The following is a 22,469-nucleotide window of genomic DNA, read 5'->3' as shown; positions in this document are numbered from 1 at the left end:
GAGAGGTGTGCATATATATGTGCAGGTCACCCGTATGCAATTAGTCATGTTGAAGGATACCTGAGTGTGTTAAACATACACCGCGCGCGCACACACACACACACACACACACACACACACACACACACACACACACACACACACGTTCCCTATTGCAGTTCAGTTCAAAAACATTTTGCATGTGTTTAATGCCAATTTGTTTTTGCTCTAATTAAATACATAATAAAGCCGGATCAGTTCATCATCAGGTCCAAGTGGGCGTTGGTGCCACATTTTGACAAATCTGCCCAAGGTTTAACAAAATGTAAATGTTTTTTCTTCTTCCCACCTCAGCTGTCACTTCAGTTTTCCACTTTGTTTCCGTGGCTGTGCTCTGTCCCTCTGGGCTTTTCACTGTTATGTGCTCCGACTGATTTACTGTAATGGGATCATAACAAAGCAAGTGAGGCGCAGACGTCGTGCATGTGATGTGTGCGTGTGAGCCAATGATATTAGCGTGAGCAAATGCAGTTTGTAGGAAACGTTTTCTGCCCCGATTGCATTTTTTATTTCCACCGATGTCACCTGAGACCTTTGTCTCCAACATATCGGCAAAGGGTTTTCTCGTTTACATGTTCAAATAAGTCTATGCTGACGGGGATGTATTTAATAATGAATCAAAATGAGCTTTCCCTCACTATAAGTGCACAGTTTAGCAGCCTGTAGTACAGCATAGACCAGAAGCCCTGCACTTTTATGTGTTAAATGTGTCAGAATCTTCTGCTTAAAGCAATGTGTAGTTATCGTAAATATCCAACAATGCTTAAAAAAACAACTTCATAAAGCATTTCATATTGACTTCTAAAGCCAATTATTTCATAGTATGTTGTATTTACTCATCACTCGCTGAAATTGTTTTGCCTTTTCTAAATGCATTATAGTTCACTTTATAAAAATAATATTTTTTATTATATTATATAAAGTATTTTGATACTTGACCCACAAGTCATTTCAAAATACTTTATTGTGTGTTTCTAAAGATTATTGCTGTAAAGCCTGATGGTAAGTTATGCTTTATAAATAGGCGCCATAGAGACATTTATTTTGTCAGGGACGTTGGTACAGAACAACGTGTGTGTACTATACATGTGCTACACTGCATCACTGCTACGTGTGTACTATTTGGGAAGTTTGGGAAAAGTCTAGACACACACACACACACACACACACACACACACACACAGTGTCACCCTCCCACAGTGCACTATGCTGCTCACACCAGTGCCAGAAGCATAGACTTACATTGGGAAGTTCATCCCAGCACACACACATGCGCACCCACCCACCCACCCACCCACACACACACACACACACCCACACACCCACACACACACACACACACACACACACACACACACACACACAGTGCTTGATAGCCTACGTGTGTCAGTGTAATAAATCATGTAAAGCAGGTTGCTGGTTGTTGCTGATGCTACAGTCTCCGTCTGCTCCACATGATTAGGAAGAAGATCATGTGGAGAATCTCCATATGTCTGCTTCACGTTGGGCTTCCAAACCCCTGGGGAGGATATGTGTGTGTGGGTGGGTGTGTGTGTGTACAAACTCGTGGGTAGCCACTCAGCTTGCAGGCATCCTATCGGCGCCAGCGTGAGCTCTCCTGTGAGCGTCCCTGTGTGCGCTCATGCATACTCGCGGCTCCCCGGTGTATTCGAGTGTGTGCAAGTTCAATGTTTGAGTGTTTGTCGAGGGGCTAAATAATGCACAGAGAGACAGTAAGATGGAAGGGACGCGTATACATCTACTGCTGGCTAATTTTATCTGTGATTTATTACACTCGACTGTCCCAGTCGCAGCCAGCTGTGATACATGTACACACACATCCTACTGAGAATACTGAGTACAATGGGAGCAAAGTACACAGGCTCTCAATCACAGACAGAGATCTTTCCTGTGCTCATGCTCGCTATTAACTCTTTCATTTTGCTGTGAACACACTTATTATTCCTGATGAGAGCCTAGTTACTCGTAAAGTACTTAGTCTTTGGCGGTGACAAACTGCAGCTCTCTCAACCCTGTGGGATGTCTTAGCATCTTTCAGCTCAAATCTTTATTTTGGGTCCTTTTTCCATTGGACCAAACCCTCCAACGCCCACAAACGTCTGGCTTTTGTCTTTGGCTGGAAAGGTTACAGTGGACATTCACTCCTGGGAGCAATTTATCGGCACCAACTCCAGTCGGCTGCTCTGAAAGCGAGATGCCCCGGGAGGATGCGCCCATTTTTGCCCACTTTTTAAATTCTGTTTGTTTCGGGGGAAGTGGATGGATTCACCTCACGGCTGACCTGTCAGCGACAAGTCAACGTTGATGTTTTTGTCACAGCAACTGGCGTACCGCAGTAATGGCACTTCAGTAGTTAGTTTAACCCAAACGAGGATCTGTCCCTCAACCCAACAAAGGTGGTTTTTTTGTTGCCTAAAGTTTCACCGGTGAAGACACTGGTTTCTTTTGAAAAGGCCGCATGTGTGTAACGAGCAGAAGGGTTGGAGGCTTTCGTGGTGAAACGCACACAATATGAGGAGTAACTTTATCTAGGATATCACTGTATGAGGGTTGAATGGTAAGGAGTTCTACAGCCTACCTTTGCAGGTTTTCTGCACATTTAATGCGTGGAACTTGGTGCATCATTTCAGTCGAAACCCTGCTCAATTTGTCACAGTGAACCTCGAGTCAGCATTCATCTTTTGTCAAAGCTGAGTAGGTCAAGCAATGCAGATTTCTGTCCCTGATCGATCAGCACTCAAACCGCATTACCCTGCGACAGTAATGTCATGCTGGCACAAGTCAGACTCTTTTTAGCCGTTGTCACACGTGGGCTTCATGCATCGCTTACAAGCACCGGCATGGTTGTTTTATTGCTCACAGGCATCTTGAGCGCAGGCTGTCGGGTGGAAACGAGCAGGGCCTCGTCGAGAACTTCGGCATCGTGCGGCCGAATAGGTTTATCTGTAAAACGTCCCCCGTTGTCCCCAGCTGTCCTTTCGCCCTCTGCGGTTCTCAGCAGTTTCACTTTTGCACGGATCATGATTTTCTTTTCATTTCAGCGGGACTTTCTCAAATGTGCACATCTTTTTATACTCCGCGGTCCCTCTCCCTCCGTTTGTTTGTTGCCCCCCCCTGCCGAAGTCGGCCTGCTGAGCTTCGCCTTTCCTTCCTCCCCTCTGCCTCTCTTCTATTCTTCCCATTCTCTCTTGCCTCTTTCTACTTCCTCCATCACACCCTTTGTTACATTGTTTGCTCCTAAATCCTCCCACCCACCCTTTTTGTCTCTCTCTCTCTCTCTCTCTTTCTTTGTCTTTTTGCTTCCTTCTTTTCCATTTTAGTGGTTTGCCAGGCATGTATTTGTGTGTGTGTGTGTGTGTGTGCGTGTGTGTGTTTGTGTGTGCGTCAGTCTACCACAGCGCTGCAATTCATCATCATTTTATCTACAGCTCCCTTAATTGGATCCTATCACATTCCCACCTGACGGGGGGTGAGAGGGGCGGGGAGAGACGGAGGCTCACTCCACGTGGATCTACTCGCGCACACCAACTTCCAGCTTCCAACCGCCGGTGCCCCCCCACCCGGCACCCCCGCCCGGCACCCCCCCACCCCCTTATCTAGCTTCACAAGCTGCTGCAAAGTTGTTGTCGAGGCCGGTTTATTTACTGCTTTTCCTGCTCTCTGCAGAGAGAACGCTGGGTTTTACAAAACATTGAAGTCCACCGGGGAATGAAGGAATGAACGGATGTGCACGTGTGTGTGTGTGTGTGTATCAATACTTTAAATGCACCCGGAGAGTAAACAAAACAACAAGCATCCAGCTGGGTATTTAAGCAATATGTGGTTTAACTACATTATGAGAAACACTGGTGTTTCTTACTTATTCTGAGAAAGGATCTCCCCATGCATGCTGAAGGTAAATGAAGAAAGCTAGAATTGCTTCAGCAAAAGAATTGTGTGTTGAATAAGTTCACCTTGCTGTGCAGCAATTACGTTTTTTTTTTTGTTTTGTTTTAGCAGCTCACCCTGTATTCAATAAGCTTTCAAGAAGTCAGGCCACTCGGGACAAATCTGACAAAAAAACTAAAAAGATTCTCAAAAAAAAAAACCCTCGCTTGCATGGAGCAATTAAAGAAACACAAGTGACTAAATATGCACAAATTACCTTTCCAAAAACACAAAAGAGCTGTTGGAGCCATCATTACGAGCTGGAGATCAACTTCGGTAATGTGCCCCAGAACTACTTTACGTGTCAGCGTCCGCCATCAGAGCGACTGACAGCGAATCATCGTACACGGGCGGCTTGGCGGGCAGCTGGATGAATGACCCCGAGCCACCGCGCGCGTGCGCGCGTGACATGCTCAAGGTAGAGCCCGCACACGGCCACACGCCGGGCTCTCGCGGAGGCATCGCCGTCGGACCCGTCACCGAGAGCGAGAGCGCTGCGGCTCGGCTGTTAATCACACGTCTAGCGCTAAGTAAGTCATAATTGGCGTCGTTGAATTGCCTTCCCTCCGCCTCGCGCCCTGATTGGAGCTGAGGAAATTAACATTGCTGAAACGGTCGCTCCCTATTAGCGTTGACAGCTTGACGGAAGGCTGAGAGGCATGGGGGTGAAGAGAGAGAGAGAGAGAGAGAGAGAGAGATGTGGCTTGGCGACAATCGCTCCATGTGGCCACGCGCTTTGGTTTCAAGGCTTTGCACCGGTCCATCGCTGCTCGTCTCTCTGCCTCGCACTGCAGCTAACCCGTAAACTTATGCTGTTGCTGGTCGGAGCAGTGAGGCTGAGATGGTAAAAAAATCCCCCTTCAGGCAGCACACAACACATGCATGTATCAAGTGCATTTGATTTATTTCTTCTTCAAGCCTTACCGTGGTCTTCTGACACTGGATGCTGGTGCTGTTGAACCTCAGAGCCGGGACGCTGTGCGTGCTGCCCTGGATGTGGAAGATGCACTCGTAGTTCCTCTGTCCGGACTGCGGCTGGGGCAGGTTCTGGGCCAGCAGCGTGATGGGCCTCATGACTCCGGCGGGCATATAGATCTGGGTGGAGGGCAGGATCTGAGGGCACTCCTGGAGATGGGAAGCACATGAAGAAAGGGATTGAGACGTTGACTGGAAAAGGAGAAAAAGGGAGTGGGATCTGAGAGCAGAGAATGGCTATTTTCTCCTCCCTAATTGACAGGTAATGTGTTGCGTATTAGAAATGGCTTTGCAGAACTCGCTCATGTGCACAATCGCCTAAGTTTCTTTTTCCTTTCCAACCACGTATACTCCTCGATGCGTTCCAGCGTTCTTTTGTTCTCGTGGAGGAGCTTGTTTGATGATTGAAGCAGCCTAAAACCTCCACTTACATACTATCAACACTCTTGAGGATCAACTCTTGTCCTATTTATGAGCCACTGCATATTGAATGAGGGAGTTACGAGTACACGCCACTTCAGGAATAAAACCCTTCCCAGCATTATCGAGGCTGTTATGGTTATTACGAGTGTTTTTTTTCTTCCGTCGTTGCCTAAATCATTGCACTAAAGGATATTGTAATTCTTTTTGGGTGGACAAAAATGAGAGCCTGAGGCGGCGTCTCTGAGGAACACGGACGGTGTTAACTCTCCCCTGTGGAACAGCTACAGTCTGAGGGATTAGAGAGAGGATGAGTGAGGGGTCAGCGCCTCCATCCAGCGGTTTCCTGCTGCTCTTAAATCAATAAATGAAAAGCAGTGGGAACGGTAGCATTGCACCATATTAATTGATAAATGTAATTGAAATCTTTTTTTCACAGCCTGAAGTAAATCCAAAAAGAGCATGCAGCTGTCAGCTGGAATACATGCTCTCGGATTAATTTGCGTTTTACTTTTCAACTGCTTCAATTAACCAATAAAATGTCATTTTAACATGTTCCTGTGCAGCATTGATACGACACAATGTTGAATTTAAAAAGAATGCATCACAACTATCAAGCATATTAACTTTCCAAAAAATTTAAAAAAAAATACTTGTTTCATGTGATTTAAACGCCTGTAATTTTGCCTTTTATTCATTATTCAAAGTTGCACAAGTTACTGCTTTTTAATCCATATTGAGTCTGACTAAAAGGTGGTGACTAGTTAAGACATCTTCTGCAGCGTAAGTGGATCAAAAGAGCCTTTGCAATATCATAAAAGCTGTAATTACTACTTAACAAGTCGTCTCGGCTAATCTGTGTTTGGCATTCCTCTGGAGATGCTCTAAACAATCATACAGGTCATACACAAACCCAACTAGAATTTATAAATGAAGTTGTCTTCCACTTTCGGCGCCATTAGGCAAACTATAATTTTCCTATTAGGATAGCAAACGTTTCTATCTGCGACGATAAATCAGTGGGAACCGCATTCTATTTAATCAGGAGTGAATACCTAAAGTCAAGCCGCCGCAGCAGCAGCCCTCATGATCTGCAGGGTGATCTCAATATGAGTTTGCTCAGAGGTGCTGTCTAATGGAGCATCGGTAATGACTTGCAGATTGGGCCCGGGAACGGCGGGGGAGAAGATGTGGAGAGGAGCGAAGAAGAGGTTTGGGCATAATGGCACCGGGAGACGCACCTCCGGCCCCACCGTGATTACAGCACGGGGCCAGATAGCGTTGACGGGGAGGGAAATGGTGGAGAAGTCAGAAGTTGTGGATATTTGGGAGATTGTGTGACACTGAGTATAATTTAGTATATTTGTAGCGCACTAAGATGGCTCAGTACGAGAACAATACAGAATGATTGACACTAACAAAGAGGGAGGTACTTTGTTATTTTTTTTTTATCTCAAAGCAGCACTAATTAACATTCTTTCGATTAGCAACAGGTCAAAGGGCCCAGTTAATGCAAGGCTTTAGCTTATGATTTTCCGGACCCACACACTCCATCCTCATCAACGTCATCTCTGAAGCTGTAGCGGTTTGACACTTTTAGTAAAAAGCGCCGACAAAAACCTTGATCTGCTGGCCGGTCCCCAAATGAGGTGATAATTGGATGATAGTACGTCAATGTTTTGGATTTGTTCTGCTGCCTCCAAGTGGCCAAAAAAGAAAAAGTGTGGAAACTATTCAATGCACCTTTAAAACTATCCACGAACTGAAGGGACAAATATTGATTGGCTTGTTTTACTACAGTTGTAGATGTCTACCAACTGTCTCGGCCCATTTTATGACCACTGTTAAGTAATGTGAAAGCTGCTCCTAGTAATGATCAGGAGGAGGCCGGGAGGAAAAGGTTTTTACCCGGTTAGCGGCTCATATTTTTACATGATGTGAATGTGCCTGCCGAAGAGGAGGAAGAGGATGAGGAGGGAGAGGAGGAGGAGGACAGAACTGAGGAGAAGAGAGACAGAGAAGAGATCAAATCAATGCCAGCGAGCCCAGTGAAGCAGATTGTCAATTAGTGAGGCTGACTGTTAAAGTTTAAAGTATTCACAGATGGCGACAGGCCGCTAATGAACTGCTTCTAGCCGCTAATAAAATGGAAAACAGGACTAAAGAAGCTCAGGAAGGAAGAAGAGAAGCGTGTATGTGTGTGTGTGTGAGGGGAGAGTGTCGATGGTGGAGTTTCTCGTCTGAGGTAGCTGGTGGGTGTCAACGTTGGAGGCTGGGTTCAAGACTCTATGTTCCATATCTGCACCTCTGCTGCACATTCTGGTCCCTATTGCTTCAACAGCTCTCGCTCTCTCGCGCTCTCTCTCTCTCTCTCTCTCTCTCTAAGGTCTGTTCCTTATTACTGATGCATCAGTGTCGGGATAAAAAGCATGGTGTCACATTTAAAAGAGGCACACGATAACACGCAGCAACACACACACACACACAAAGACATTCCCCACATCGTGCATATATATATACATACAGTACAAAGACTCGCGATAACACAGAATGGTAAAAGAGGGCGACACACACGCATACAGCAGAGGGAGGTAGGGAGGGAACAAAAGATGTGGGAGCAGAGGATTGTGGGAGCTGTTTCATTAGAAGTGGTGACAGGTGTCAGAGCTGCGTCTGCATCAGATAGCGACGCAGTTTCTACACAATGAGACACAACAATCTCTTTTACTTCGGGGATTCCTCTAATCCTATCGCTTTTGCTCTCGCTTGCACTTGATCTGTTTTTAACATTCTCTTTATCTTTTCCTCACTCATTTTCCTCTTGTTTTTTTTATCCTTTCTGTTTAACTGGGGATGAGAGTTAACCAGTTCTGACCACTGCAAGTTTCCCAGCAGCAGCAGCAGCAGCAGCTGCCGGCACACACTGTCTACACACAAATGCCTTGTTGGGATTTGAAATTTACTGCGGTGCGAGTCGGGAACGAGCGGAGATAAACATGGATAAAAAGAAAAAGGGTGAGGTGAGGTGAAGCAAGACGCAGAGAGGGGAGGAGACGAGGTGAGGTCTTGGGAGCCATATACACTCATTTATTAAAGTGGGGGACGAGAGTCAAGGAGGTCAAGTTCCCAACAGAGCAAGACAGGGTCGGAGCTCTGCAACCTGGGAGACATGTGTGTATGCATGCTTATATATATATATATATATATATATATATATATATATATATATATATATATATATATATATATATATATATATATATATATATATATATATATATATATATATATATATATATGCATAATGCGATTAATCGCATTATGCGCCAAATTCAATAATGAAGTATAAACTAGTGTATTGCACGCTTTTATTTTAAAGTAATGTTATCAGAACAATATAACAGCACTCTGGAGCAACAACAAGTTCACATACATACATATATAATTGATAAAAAAATAATATTTTTTTTCTGAACAGGTACTGTTCAGTAGTAAGGGTCCCTGTGAGGGACAAGCCACTCCTTATTTTGGCCATGTTCAGTTTGTTGCTTTCCTTAAAGATGTTCAAGACCAGCAGTTAATTAACTTTATACAAAAGCAATAAGTGCTTTTCATGTCTTCAGTTCAGTTTTTCTTCCTCAGTGAGAAAAGTCCAGTCTGTGTTGACTTGAACAAGTGCACTGACGTCTGGTTGAACGAGGTGGAGATGTGAAGGACAGCTGACAGGTATCAGCGGCGGCTTTGCGCGATTCATGTTCAATCCGGGGACGCTGAGCTTGTAGCGCGAGGCTGCAGGTAGTCTGACCGCTTTGAGAGGCGACTCACTCGCGCGATGCTCGTTGAGGACAGAAACTACAGAACAACACGTGCTTTTACTTAAGGGCTTAAGTCAGCAAATAGTCCGGTAATGCTACGGAAGCGCAAAGGCGGACCAAAATTATTCGCCTTCGAAGTACAAGCCCCAAAATCTTTTTATTTAAAAAAAAAATGTAGTTAACGCATGATCAAATAATTAACGCCGTTAATCGATTAAAAAGTTAACGCGATATTGACTCGTTAACTTGCCCAGCTCTAATATATGTATGTATACACGCACACACATATCCTGAATGTTCCCTCGATGGGCAATACAGACACAAACACACACACACAAAACATTACAGATAGCTCTTAACTACACGACTTCGTATCCACACACACACACACACACGCAGAGCAAAAGCAAAATCTTGCCCTCTGGCTCTGTGCGGTGAGCTAGTGGCGTCTTAGCCTGTGGATGTTTTACAGGAGCCTTGAGGCCAAACACACAGACACTGTGATCAAAGGTGGGAAGGTAAGACCAGATAAAAAAAATATTTAAAAAATTAGTTTGTCTGCCACACTACCATCGAAACTCTCCAGGTCAGTGTCAGAGCCCCTAGGCTACTGTTTTTCTATTTTTTGGAGCAGATTGAAATTTTCCCAAAGTGTGTGTTTGTGCGTGTTTTTTAGATGGTGGGTATTTTTGAAGAAGAAAACAAGAACGTGACGATAGTTTGATCAGATTGGAGGAAGGGAAACACAGATATGCACATTGAGATCTCCAGTGCGTGCTCGTCGGGCATCGCCGTCCCTCGTTGGGACCTTTTCACCGGTTACACCGAAGCAGAAGAGGCACAGCTGTGATCGATGACCACCACGAGGCACCAGTTCCAGGGGTCCAGTTATTGGACATGCCGGGCTCGCGAGCATCGGCTTATCGAAATGAGTGAAATGGGCCGGAGCAACTTGTTAACAGCATTCACCGGCTCCCTTTAGAAACAGCCTGCTGGGAAATAAAGGCCAATGGCGTGACCTATACGCTAAACAGGGAGTGATTTCTAACAGACATTTGAACAGTGATGCTTCAAATCAGCAAAGTGAGTAACTAATACCAGTTCCGTCTGAAGTGCAACGTGTCGTTTGTATTTTTCTCCTCACTTCACGGAAATGCAGGGTTGTGGATACGGAGACTCAACATTCACGGATGTTGGATCTTATTACCTTTCGGGTGATGTCAATCCATAAACTGCCACGTAACAAAAAAGCACACGCTTTTTAGATAGAGCGGTTGCATCCGAGGTCACGTTCATTTCCTACGACTCAACCGCCGCGCCCTCATCCGTTCTTCGGCGCTCTCTCATCGGATCCTCCCTCCCACCCGCTGCCTCTTCCAACCTGCTCTGCGCTTTATTGAGCTGGATGCTCGCGGCCGCCGGCCGGGACGCTCCACCGCGCCTTTCCAGTTCACTTGTCCTCTCCCACAGCCCCGCGCTAGTTTTCCACCCCTCGCATTTCTTCATGCTGAAACACGATGACGACATTGAAAACGCGGCGGGATCGTGAGATGTGTGGAGCTGGGAGTGTAATGTTGCTTGTATGTTCGAGATGGAAAGAAACCAAAACGGTTGCTTCATTTCTACGCACGTCTGGCAACATATCATCGTGTTACCTCTTTACTGTCCTCTCCCTCACTTTTAATCACTTTCTCTCAGGATGGAGACATCATAACCACGGTGATGTCAGAGATGAGGCGAGGGCCTCGATTGGCTGCCGACCGTCACCCATGAGGCCGCCTCACTGAGGCGCTGACAGAGTCCCGAGTATGATGGATGAGGGAGTCCGTGTGTGTTTGTCTATGTGTGCGAGCGTCACCGCGGAGCAGAGGGTCCCCACGGATTAGCGTTACAGTCCAATGAACCATTTCAGAACGGGGGGAGGGGAAGACCTCATCGACCAGCGTGGTTACACACTTACACACACACACACACACACACACACACACACACACACACGGTAAGAAAGAACAGGACCCGATATGATGACCACATCTCCCAGGAGAGACAGAGGAAGCGTCATCTGTTGAGCAATGTCTCGGTTGTAGACGCTAATATAGTTATGCCCTTAGAGAATAAATCTAACTGAGTGAAACACACACTCACTCACTCACACACACACACACACACACACACACACACACACACACACACAGCAGAGAATACCACAATAATGGGCAGTGGGTCATGCTTGTAATCCCAGTAGATCCCGCCATCAATCAACACACGGACAGGCCCATAAGGTTGTATCTATACAGATTCCCTCAAACATTCCCTATCTTTCCATCTCAGAGTATTTCTCTCCCACCGCATTAACGACTCTTTCTCTTGATCCCTCCACGTCGGTCTCGTATAACCACGTAGAAGAAGTAGAAAAAACAACCAAAGCGGAGGGAGCTTTATCAGCCGATGCATCGTGAACGTTACCAAAACACACGCTGTACAATGAGACAACTTCTCCTTTGTGGCTGCCCTATATGCACCAAATGCTGCAGCTCTCTTTTTACATGGAAAATAGGAGAGGTCAAACGAAGGCCGGACGCAAAACTGATATCAATCAACAAGGCGAGGCGGGTTGTGCTGCGATACTCTTGTGGGCCTCGCAGCTGCAGAGCGATAATGTCTGATATGTGGATTGTCGGCGGCTCGCAGACTTGTTTAGGATGAACGTGAGCATGAGAACCGCACGGCCCTCTTCAGCCCGATGACGCAGGCCAATTTCAATAAAAGATTCTCTTGTCCGGATATTGATTCAATATCGGGGGAGGGGGTCTTTGCCAGACATCCTTTATCAAAAAAATGCATCGGGAAGTCGGTTTTCTCAGAAAAAAAAACGCGTGAAAACAAGAAATACGAAAAAGCAAGTTCAGAATAAACGGCTCTGATGGCTTTTGAAACTTTGAAACTTGGTGTTAATGCGCCAGCAGCAGTGGCGCAGCACCGAGCGGCTCCGTTAAAGCCGGGAGGGTTTGACTTTCAAGGTCCGTGCCGTCCCTGAACCCGGCGATAGCTCATCTTTCCGGCCGCGTGGGGGCAATGAAAAAGAGTTGTGAAGGATGACATACCATCAACCTGTTAAATTGATGGCGATCTGTCGAGTTTTTGTGGTTCCATGCCGACTCCCGAGGGACACATCTGTCTCTTTAGCTGCTAAATACTTCACTTTGTTCACCAGCCAGTCGCTAACTGTGTCTGTCTGTGTCGGTGTCAGTGGGTCTCTCGAACTTTCTCTCACAAACCCGTTGCCAGATGGCGTTTCAAAACAGCGCGATGGACTTAAGTAAGCGATCAAGCAATGGAAAAGATACCGTGCCCACTGGGAAAAGACCTCCTTTGGCTCTCCGGAGCGCTCCATCCCTCAGGTCTCCATTAGAATAGCATTGCCCTGTGTGCGGTATCTCTGATGACCGAGTGTGATTGTGTGTCTATCTGGGTGCTATCTGGTCCGGGTGGTCAAAGAGGAGGATGTCGCTGATAAGCATCGGCCGGTGGATCGATGGGAGCCTCTAAAAATACACACATCCGTTTGTGAGTGTGTGTGTGTGTATTTCGGAGGGTGACACAGAAGATACAGTGCAGATAGCGAGAAGCTCAGCCCCGTGTACTCTTTTACTTTCCTTTTTCTTTTTTTTACAAGCCCGCAGGATCAAAACTTGATGAATTTTGTTTCATCTTGCGGATGAAAAAAATGACAGTGCTCCGTGTCATGTGGGAACCGCAAAACAGGCTCACAACCCAGTTTAGACCGTGACCTAGGGAATAATGAGAGAGATTTTCTGTGACCCACCTCAGAATCAGACAACCTTTCAAGGTCGGTAGAAAAAAAGCCCACAATAAAATGCGCTGGCTTCCGCGTCATCCGCCTCCGCGCATTTGGACTCGTTCCCTCCATCAGTCTTGGGACAAAATAATGAGCCTCTCGGTCCCAAAGGTCCTTGGTCGGAAAAGTTAAAAGTTAACGCACAACGCGGCCGACTTCACAACAGAAGACGCGGCAATTTATCTCGCAATGCGAATTCACTGGGGCCGGAAAAAAAAAAAAAAAAACTTTTTTGAAAGCGATCGCTTCGCTCTCCAAGAGACCCGTTTCATGTTTTATTCCGGATTCGTGACTCATCCCTCCCCGTGCTCCATTTCAACGAGAGAACGTTTTATCTTTTTTGCACAAATGACCCGAGTTCCTTCGTCGTAGTCTCAGGTGGAAGGAGGGCAGGCAACCCCCTCCCAACGCAATAGACTCGGCGCTCGTCTGTTCAATAAAAGACACTTTGAACTGCGTTAGAAGCCTTTGTCCACCCACTCTTTCCAACTCTCACTGTAGGGGATACGGAGCGAGGCGGAAGATGCGGTACAGATAAAACACAGTGGGAGAGTTGACGCCGTTACGAACTTGAGGTTTCTGACACTTAAAATAAATGCATGAGCATAAAAAGCCTTGACTTCATTAAAGCTCGACGGGAAGTCAAGGAGCAAATGTACCTGCTTTTGATAACTTGAGCAAAACTCGATTGTTTTTACCCTCATCATTTTTAATCAAAGCGACTTATCCTTCCTTCCCTTCGTGTCTCGAGGGGAGCGATACTGCCGGGAACTCAAAGGAATTTACGCCACCGCTCGACTTCACGAACCACAAAGCCAAGACTGAGAAGAAAAGGGAACTGCGGTTGACATCGGCGACACACACCGGGAAATCTATGAAACGGCCGGTTGGCACTTTGCACTTTCTGCACTTGAACAAAGACTCAGGCTGCGAAACAGGCTTACGTCGAGAGCAGAGCGGTGGTCATGCTGCCTTTCTTTACCTGGACTGTGTGACTCATGCAATCCCCCCCAAAAAAATGACAAGTCGGTCAATTTGACTCACAGAGCCTGAGATTACGAATCTCCTTCAAAGGGTCCTTGCTATCAGCACAGCACACAACATCCATCCTCTCTCCTCGGACCTATCAGATCAAATGTTGACCGACTGATGCAGTCACAATTATTATGCTTTGAACTGGCTGAATTGGAGTGCCCCTTGGGCGGGATTCCCGCTCCTAAACCACGACTGTGTTCAAAGTGTTTCATTTTTAGACATGTTTGATCTGTCGCAGGTGAAACCAATTGAACGGCGGGGCCAGGTATCGACCCGGAATATGTTTTGAATTGAGATTGAGATCTGGATCCACATCTGTCTGTGTTCTAAAACCCCGAATGCTTTGTCGGGTCTTTACGCGTTCTTTGATCAGACATTTCCAGATTTAGTGTCACAACGTTGCCATTTCTTTACCTTTTTTTTTTTTTTTTTTGAAAAATTCAAAAGTCAAGTATGCTCATTGGAAGCCCGGATCCAAACAAGACCCAGCCTCAATTTAGCATGGTTAGACTTAAACATAATCTTTTACGTCCTGGAACCCGTCACATCGCAATAACCCGGGCTTTAACCCTTCAGTTTCTTGGACAGAACAGCATTCATGTGCTTCTCAGTAAGAAGCATACCAGCATATTATGAACCCAGACACGAGGGCCTTCGATGTTCCGACGTTCGAGGGACTTCCACAACAAGTGCAAAGCAGAACGAGTGGTTGTTTCAATGGCGGATGGTGGAAATAGTAACTGTTTTTAAAGAAAGATAAGCGTGCCCCCTTTACGCCACAAAGAAGCGGAATAACCACATAAAGTCGAGCAAGTAAACTCAGGTGAAAAAGCGTTACGGTGTGAACGTAGCTCAAGAAAGACCAGGCTGAGCAGGAGGCCGCTGCATGCCACGGGTTAATCAAACCTTGTGAATATCGTGTGGAGTAATGTTGGTGGAGCGCCCTTTTCAAAAGAGTTGCGGCAACAGGGCCAACCCCACCAACCTTTTTCCGACACTTTCGGTGTTTAATGAATGCATTAAGGCTTAAAATAATCAGAGCTCGTCCTCTGTTTCGCATATTATGGTTAATCTAGCCTGTTAACATGGAACAATGGAGGGAAGAGCAGTGATACCCGACTTAATTCCCCCGTCCCTCTGCCTCAGTGCACCATTCAACAGTCTGATGGCCATTTAATGTATCCACTGAGACAGAGAGCACCATCAGAACACTTTCAAAACTAATTTCCCACATATGATTACTCATGTTGGGGGGAAGGGAGGGAGGTGGGGACAGGGGGGACAGTGGAGTGAAGTTTATTAAGCCTTTAGCGCGAGGGAGAAGTGGGGTCAGACGAGAAACAACACGCCATTAGGACCGAGGATGCGAGTCGCGTCCTCACTTGATACTTCAGAAAAACGTGTGTGGAGCGGGAACAAGGCAACAAACGAGGATGTGTGAATGAAACTGGCCCTTGACTTCATCATCAGTGACGTGCATGTTTCCAATTCATGCACCGCAGACAAAAGTAAGTTTTGCAAACACACCACGTGATTTAAAACAGCTGCCGAGCTTCCAGAGAAGACAGGCAAAGTAGGGCAGATAGCGTGAACCAAATGACGTGGAAATGGCTGAGGACACACGAGGCACGGCTAGTGTCACGACCCTCCAGTTCCCTTTCGCCTCGCGAATGGTTGAACGTCACCCGCGTCCTCCTCCCACTCCTCCTTTCATCCACTAACTCGCTCGCTCTCTCCCTTCTCCTTCTGGTGATGTTACTCGCTCCAACTCTGATATCTTTCTCTTATCCTTCTCGGTCTGCCTCTTCCTCCCCTTTTCCTTCTGTACTCGCTTTCTTCATTCCTTCTATAATGCACATCTTCTAACATCTCTACTCTATTATATATATTTCACCCTCCCAAGTCTCATTGAAGTAAGAAAACCCTTAAAAATACACTTTTAATCAATCCTAACTCCACGAAGCAAGTTGACAAATTGGTTATTTGGGCAATTTCTCAATTTGATCATCTTTCTGGAATAATGAGACAATTAAAAATGAGCTCCCTGACACAAAGCATAATGAGAGGCGCTGTTAGCGACCTTTGGCCTCAGATGACAACGCATCAAACTCAAGGATCTCATCGTTTACACTCTGTTTATTAAACCTAAGCTTTCAGAGGCATCATTAGAAGCAGCATCAGTGTATTCAACACATTTTGCCTTTTAATTAACCATGTATGTTAACTGTGGAACTGAAAGGGTCAGATGTGAGGCCAGCGTGCAAAATTACAGACTGGCTATAAAAAAAAAAAGTAAATGTGTGAAAAGGAAACCTGCATAATAGAAAGTGTAGTCTTAATCGCAGACGGCATTTCATCGTTCTTTTTTTATGTGCAGTGTGCACATGCTGTATTTTCACAAATGAGGCCCCTGGCTGTATTAGCAAGCTCAGTTCTCCTGTTAGCAACTAGGCCACTGCCACACTCCTCCCCTTGTGTTTTTACTGAGGATGCTCCACCTCTCCCTTCTCATCTCATCTGTCTCTCTCCATTAAACACGGCAGCGATCAGAGAGGCATCTGGAGATGCATCTTTAAGCTTTAATACACTTTGAATAATTAACACACACACACACACACACACACACACACACACACACACACACACACACACACACACACACACACACAGAGCTGTGTTGATCAGTGGCAGGCAGCTCCCCCTCCCCCAGACATAGGGACCTAGAGGGAGAAGGGAAGCTTGCTCTGTGCCAGCAACCCGGCCCCCCGGAGCCTCGGAGCTGGGCAACTCGGAGCCGCGTAGCAGCCTGTGCTCCAGCGGCAACGGGAAGACAGATGTAACTTAGCTGAGAGACTAAGAGAGAGAGAGAGAGAGAGAGAGAGAGAGAGAGAGAGAGAGAGAGAGAGAGAGAGAGAGAGAGAAAGGGTTGTCAAGGCTCTGGCTAATTGACTTGTTGAAGGAATGAGGGAGTGGGCGAACAAGAGGGGAGCGCTCATTGGGTTGGAGATCAAACAGGAGACGGCTGGCCGGCGAAGGTGGGCAGCCGGCTTTGAGCCGGGGGCACACTCACTGGCGTTGCATTCCCGCCGCAGCGCGGTGACTTGACAGAAAGGTATGGCTGTCCAAGCAACTCACTCATCGTGGCGATCCGCCCGCTAATGAGCGACGCGAAAGGCCAACACCGATCCCCGTATCTATAGTCACCTTCTGTTCACCGGGAGCCCAACGCAGCCTGCTAATGATTATCAATGAGGCACGGCTGCAGCAGCAATGCATCATGGACCTACTGTACTGCACTGAGCGTAAGGAGGTCAGGCTTCTGGGAGGATGGGAGGGGAGGGGGGTAGCGGATAAGAGGAAGGAGGGGAGAAACACGACAGAAAGGATGAATGGGGGAAAAGCTGGGAAGGAAAGGGAGGACTGAGAAGAGGAGGAAAGGAGCTGAGGAAATGCAGGAAGGGAGCAGAGAAAAAAAAAAGACAGAAAAGATCACAGCAAGTCAGAGCTGATGGGTCGCAGCATCACATGTTGAAAAGGTCAGTGCCTCAATAGTTAAATAAACTGTTTCGGAGTGGCAGATGCGGAACAAGCGCCGGCTCGTAATGCGCACATCCTCCGACGGGCTCGGGTAACTTCCCTCAAGTCTTGACGAATACATCATCAGACCCGAACAAGGTCACACTTTCCCCCAGAACACGAGCAGAGAGTATCCAAATAACTGTCGCTCTACTGAAATGGACACTGAGGACACCATGGAAATACGTCACGCATGCTGGAACAAATCGGACACATGGGTTGGGAAGTTTGAGTCACTTCCGGTCGAAGCGCCCCATCTTGGGTTGCTACTTGGCAGCCATTTTGGGTCTCTGCTGTCATTTACGTGCGGCATTAATCCATTTCATAGCGAATGATTGAGCAGGAGGCATTTACGAGAAGGCTCGTGAATGCAAACAAACTCCTTTTCTTTTTTCTTTCTGCTTTTTATTATTGTCCTGAATCTGGATTGGACGTCACCAGAACCGGCTTTGTGGCGTGGCGGCCGCAAAGTCGCCAATGCCGGGACTCGTTGGAGCGGAGCAAATTTGTTTCTCCCGCCGTTTGTTTGTTTCTCCCTTTTGTTTGCATTGGTATACTTTTCCGTTCACGGCCTTCTCAAGTGTTTCCCATAGTCAGGCAATTTTCTGCCTGGTCGCCCCTAATGTGCCTCTCTGTTTATCCGCTGTCACAACACAGCTGATTTATATACATATTTACATATCCAGGAAGTGACATCGACGGATTAAATTCACTTCAATAGGGAGGGGAGAAAGAAACCTATACATTAGCAGGTTTTTCAGTTAATGCACAGGATGAAGAAGGAAAAAAAAGAAAGATTTTTGTGATGAGGCACGGATTCACAGATGCTAGGAGTTTGTATCAGATATGAAGTGAAGAAATATGACAAATGCCTTCGGGAAGATAACCAGTCTAGTGTGAATTCAATCACTCTGGCAACCTACTGCTAATGACACAGGGGGGAACTTTTCCAGGCAGCGGAGATGGGCGATATTGCTTTCGGCAGGGGCTACGAACTGGCAAATTGGAACAAAACCGAGGCTATGAGGAGATAAATGTGTGATGACAAACCTGCCGCTGTTGGCTCAAGTGCGCATATGCATTGCTTCACGATGTCATAACCACGAGACGGCACGCGCGCATCCGTCACGAGAGCTCGCCACTGCGGCGTTAACAACAAGAGTCCGTGCAAGGATGTAGTGATGGCAGTGTGTGTGTGTGTGTGTGTGTGTGTGTGTGTGCGTGTGTGTGTGTGTGTGTGTGTCTATCAAAATTCCCCCTCTGACATTTATAATGTCTTGGTAACCATGGCGATGCCTGCACCAAAAGAAGATTGAGTACATCAAAAGGCAAAATAGGAAATAACTAAAACAGGTGAGGATGGATGTCACACACACACACACACACACACACACACACACACACACACACAGAACAATAATACACAATCTGGTATTAGACATTTATGTACATGTGTCTACCATTGGATTCATATATTCCACTGCTTTTTTGAAACTAAGACCTTTGGTAAACCAATTTCCATCACCAAAACAGTTCATCCACATGAGTAAAGTTATGCTTTCACAAGAGATTTGAAGATTTGAAGAACCGAGCTTACATTTTTCAGCTTTAGGGCCATATTATCACTTTACACTTGTGCCTTAGGACACTGATGCCTCATTATATAGAGAGCTGGGATTGTTCTGCCCACAAGGAGAGAGAGACAGAGACGGAGAAACTTGTGACAGCTTGAGCTTTGTGTCCATGCAACACATAAAATGTGAGCCGGAGAGGATGAAATAAGGTCTGTCGTCAGACAGCACATGTAGGAACAGACGGATGACAGAATAAGATCAAAATACTATGAAAATATCATAAAGTTTACTCTTTTAGCGGTGTGAATTTCTGCTTTTGCCAGAGAGACGGTGATAATTCCTGCAGAAGCGACGCGGCTCCTGGATAGATGAGTTTTTTTTCCTTCTTTTTTTTTTTTGCAGATGAAACATTCGGGACAGTGTCGTGCGCCACCATTTGCATACTCGTTCACCCCGACCTGTTTATAAGCGAATAAATCCAGCGCCGCTTGGAGTACAACAGCTGCTGCTGGGCCACTCACAGCAGCACTCATTCACACGTGCACACGCACACACTCAGATGATGCTCAGGCCCCAGCTGCACTACGCCTGTTCTGCGTTTGTGTCTGCGCAGCTTGATCTTTGGGTGCGGCGTGTGTGTGTCTGCGTGCATCCTCACCTCCGAGCTGTTGACTCGTCCCTCCTGGAAGGAGCAGTCGCTGGCGTCCTGCGTGCACATGTGGCGGTACTTGCACCAGTGGCAGGGGAAGTTCCCGTTGACGCAGGAGAGGCACCTGGAGCGAGGAGAGGAAGGCCACGAGGGGTTAATGGTTTTTGTGAAAAGACCTCAAAAAATGTTATAGTTGCTTGAATGTTATTTCCATTTCTCCACTTTTCGCTTATATCTTTTTTTGCTACAGTGTGCTGCTGCTAGAGATGAAATGGTGTCACCAAATTTATCCACAAGAGACACTGACGAGTAAATATGTCAAGAAAAATAAAATTAAAATTAAACGTTAAAAATATATATTTTTTTAATTAAAGAATCCAGGTTGTGAATCAGGGTTGTGTGATTCTGTTATGTGTTATTTAAATACAATAAAAATGTTCTTAATTTAATTAAAGCCAAAAATATTGATATTTTGTATTGATATTTATTTATGTATTGGCCTCATTCAGGCTATAAAACAAACATTGAAAATAATTCAGTTTTGCCAGGAGAAAGTCGGGAATAAAACACAAAATACATTTTCCTCAATTAGAATATATTGTACATAATTATTCTGCAGTGTCAACCGTGTTGAACGCTTTCACCTGAGAACAAATTATAACAAAATTTAATGTGTAAATTTAGGACAAAGAAATTGTTTGAGGGAAGAAAAAAAACAACACATGGAAGCCAATCGGAGAATTGTACTGCCAAAGGCTTTTGTTCCATTCACAATTTCTAAATTGCTCCTCATGTTTCGCCTAAAAAAAAAAAAAAGAAGAGAAATCCCACTGATTGAAGCCTTTCATCACGAGCGGGCCTCATATCACACACTGACAGACACGGCGCGGACACGCATCGACACATCGACGCCGCGACATCAAACGGTTACGGCCAAATCTGCGGAAATCGCGTTTGGAATGACGAGCGTCGCCGCGGCTCCCGTGCGCTACGACTTTATTCCGTCTGTCGGACGCTGACAGAGAGCAGGAGAGAATCCTTGGCGATCCACTCCTCTCTTCTTATTCTCCATGCTCGGAGGGCTTTACAGGGAACTAAGCTGGCAGACCAAGATAAGCCTGTTTTTATATAACACTTGTGTTTTTTTCCCCCCTGTCTTCTTCGTCTTCAGAGTTGAGCAAAAGGAATATACACGCAACAAGGATTACCGCACAAAAACAAGGCTATCATGACAAACAGAAAAAAAGGTTTGAACAAAAAACACACACACACAAAAGGTTAGTTTTGGATTTTGCTCTACAATTATTATTGGAAGTTAAGTCAACAGTGATTCAATTTGGCAACGCTTCATTTTCCTGATGAAATTAATAATTTAAGCAATTCTTTTCTGAGTTGGCGCCTCAACATGTTCTGCAGGTGCATGACTTAATTCATTTCTGTTCAAAGTCTTCGCTCGCAGAGACATGTGATGAAAAGCGATGACAAGTTCAAAGGTAAATGAACAATAATTACAGAGGCTGACAGAAGTCGATTTTCAGTAGCTCTTAAAAAACAAAACAACAACAACAACGAAAAACAAAACCCCTCACGTTCTCTTTGTAGTCTGTGTACCTCTCCTGAACTAAATTTCACTCGACTGGCTTCAGAAGCGGCGAGCTCAAATTACACGTTACGTCAGTCCTCTGTATGCCGACGCCGTCTGTGCTCAAGCAGGCGCTCCCACAACTCAACCCACACACTCGGATCTCCGCGAGCTCGGCTCGGGAAAGGACCGGGAGCCTCAGGAGGCCCTTCACCCGTCGGCCGGTTATCCCTCTACGCACCGATGCGGAGCTTCCGATGCCGCATTCGACTGAAGGTCTTTTGAGGTGTTTGTCACCGTGGGAGATCTTCTCGATCGACACTGCTCTTATTGCTAAGCTAACGGCCAGCGGCTGACAAACAGAGCTGGACTCTGTTATAAAATAATAAAAACTAAATATGCCTGAAAGAACCTTTAAACGAGTTACCTCACATTTGCTGAACCCGTACTAAAGCTGAGGCAAGGGCGGTATTTTACTTTTGGAAGGACAGCCCAAAAAAAAAATACATCTTTGCCAAAATGTGAAACTTCATCGTTAATGTTAAAGCCATGCGTTGAGATTTTAAAATGACAAAGAAAAGAGACTGCTTACAGAGACAAACTATTATACATTTTTGTTGCAAGTAATGCACTGTGAATTTAACGTACTGGTGAGCCGGGGTCGGGGGTCACAGTCTACAGAGCGATGAAGTCAGGCGGTGTGGAGGTCGGGGGTCGACCTTTAAAACGACGGACTCAGATTTGAAGCTCTAGGGAGTCTCTTTTTAACACCACGTTTGCGTTAGGGTTCGTAGCAAACTCTAGCTGGTGACAGACACAACACAAGACTGATCCAGTTTACATCCAGTTCACAAATACTGTCCCGTTATGTTAACAAAGGAAAGAAATTGCAAACGTTTTCACAGCAAAGTGAAACGAAAAATAAATTGCCTTTCATTGTTTGACTGACAAGTGTTCTCTGTCAAGTCTTGAGCAAAAGCACCATAGTAATGAGCCA

The 22,469-nt window shown here is 45.9% G+C and overlaps 1 protein-coding gene across 3 annotated transcripts in view; it reads right to left on the bottom strand.

Annotated features, from left to right (window-relative positions):
- LOC137799940 (plexin-A1-like) overlaps positions 1–22,469 on the bottom strand; it is a 231,357-nt gene that overhangs the window by 68,075 nt on the left and 140,813 nt on the right. For all 3 annotated transcript variants that reach the window (XM_068596847.1, XM_068596848.1, XM_068596850.1), the window contains exons 9-10: positions 19,900–20,014; positions 4,912–5,112 (exon numbers count right to left, since the gene is read on the bottom strand). In XM_068596847.1, coding sequence (XP_068452948.1) covers positions 4,912–5,112; positions 19,900–20,014 — 316 coding nt within the window. The remainder of the gene's footprint in view (positions 1–4,911; positions 5,113–19,899; positions 20,015–22,469) is intronic.

Source organism: Clinocottus analis, unplaced genomic scaffold (genome assembly GCF_023055335.1).
Source record: "Clinocottus analis isolate CAN_PGR_092001 unplaced genomic scaffold, fCliAna1.0.p SCAF_4, whole genome shotgun sequence".
NCBI lineage: Eukaryota > Metazoa > Chordata > Actinopteri > Perciformes > Cottidae > Clinocottus > Clinocottus analis.
Note: the sequence above shows the minus strand (reverse complement) of the source record. Positions and strands in the feature narration are given on the sequence as shown.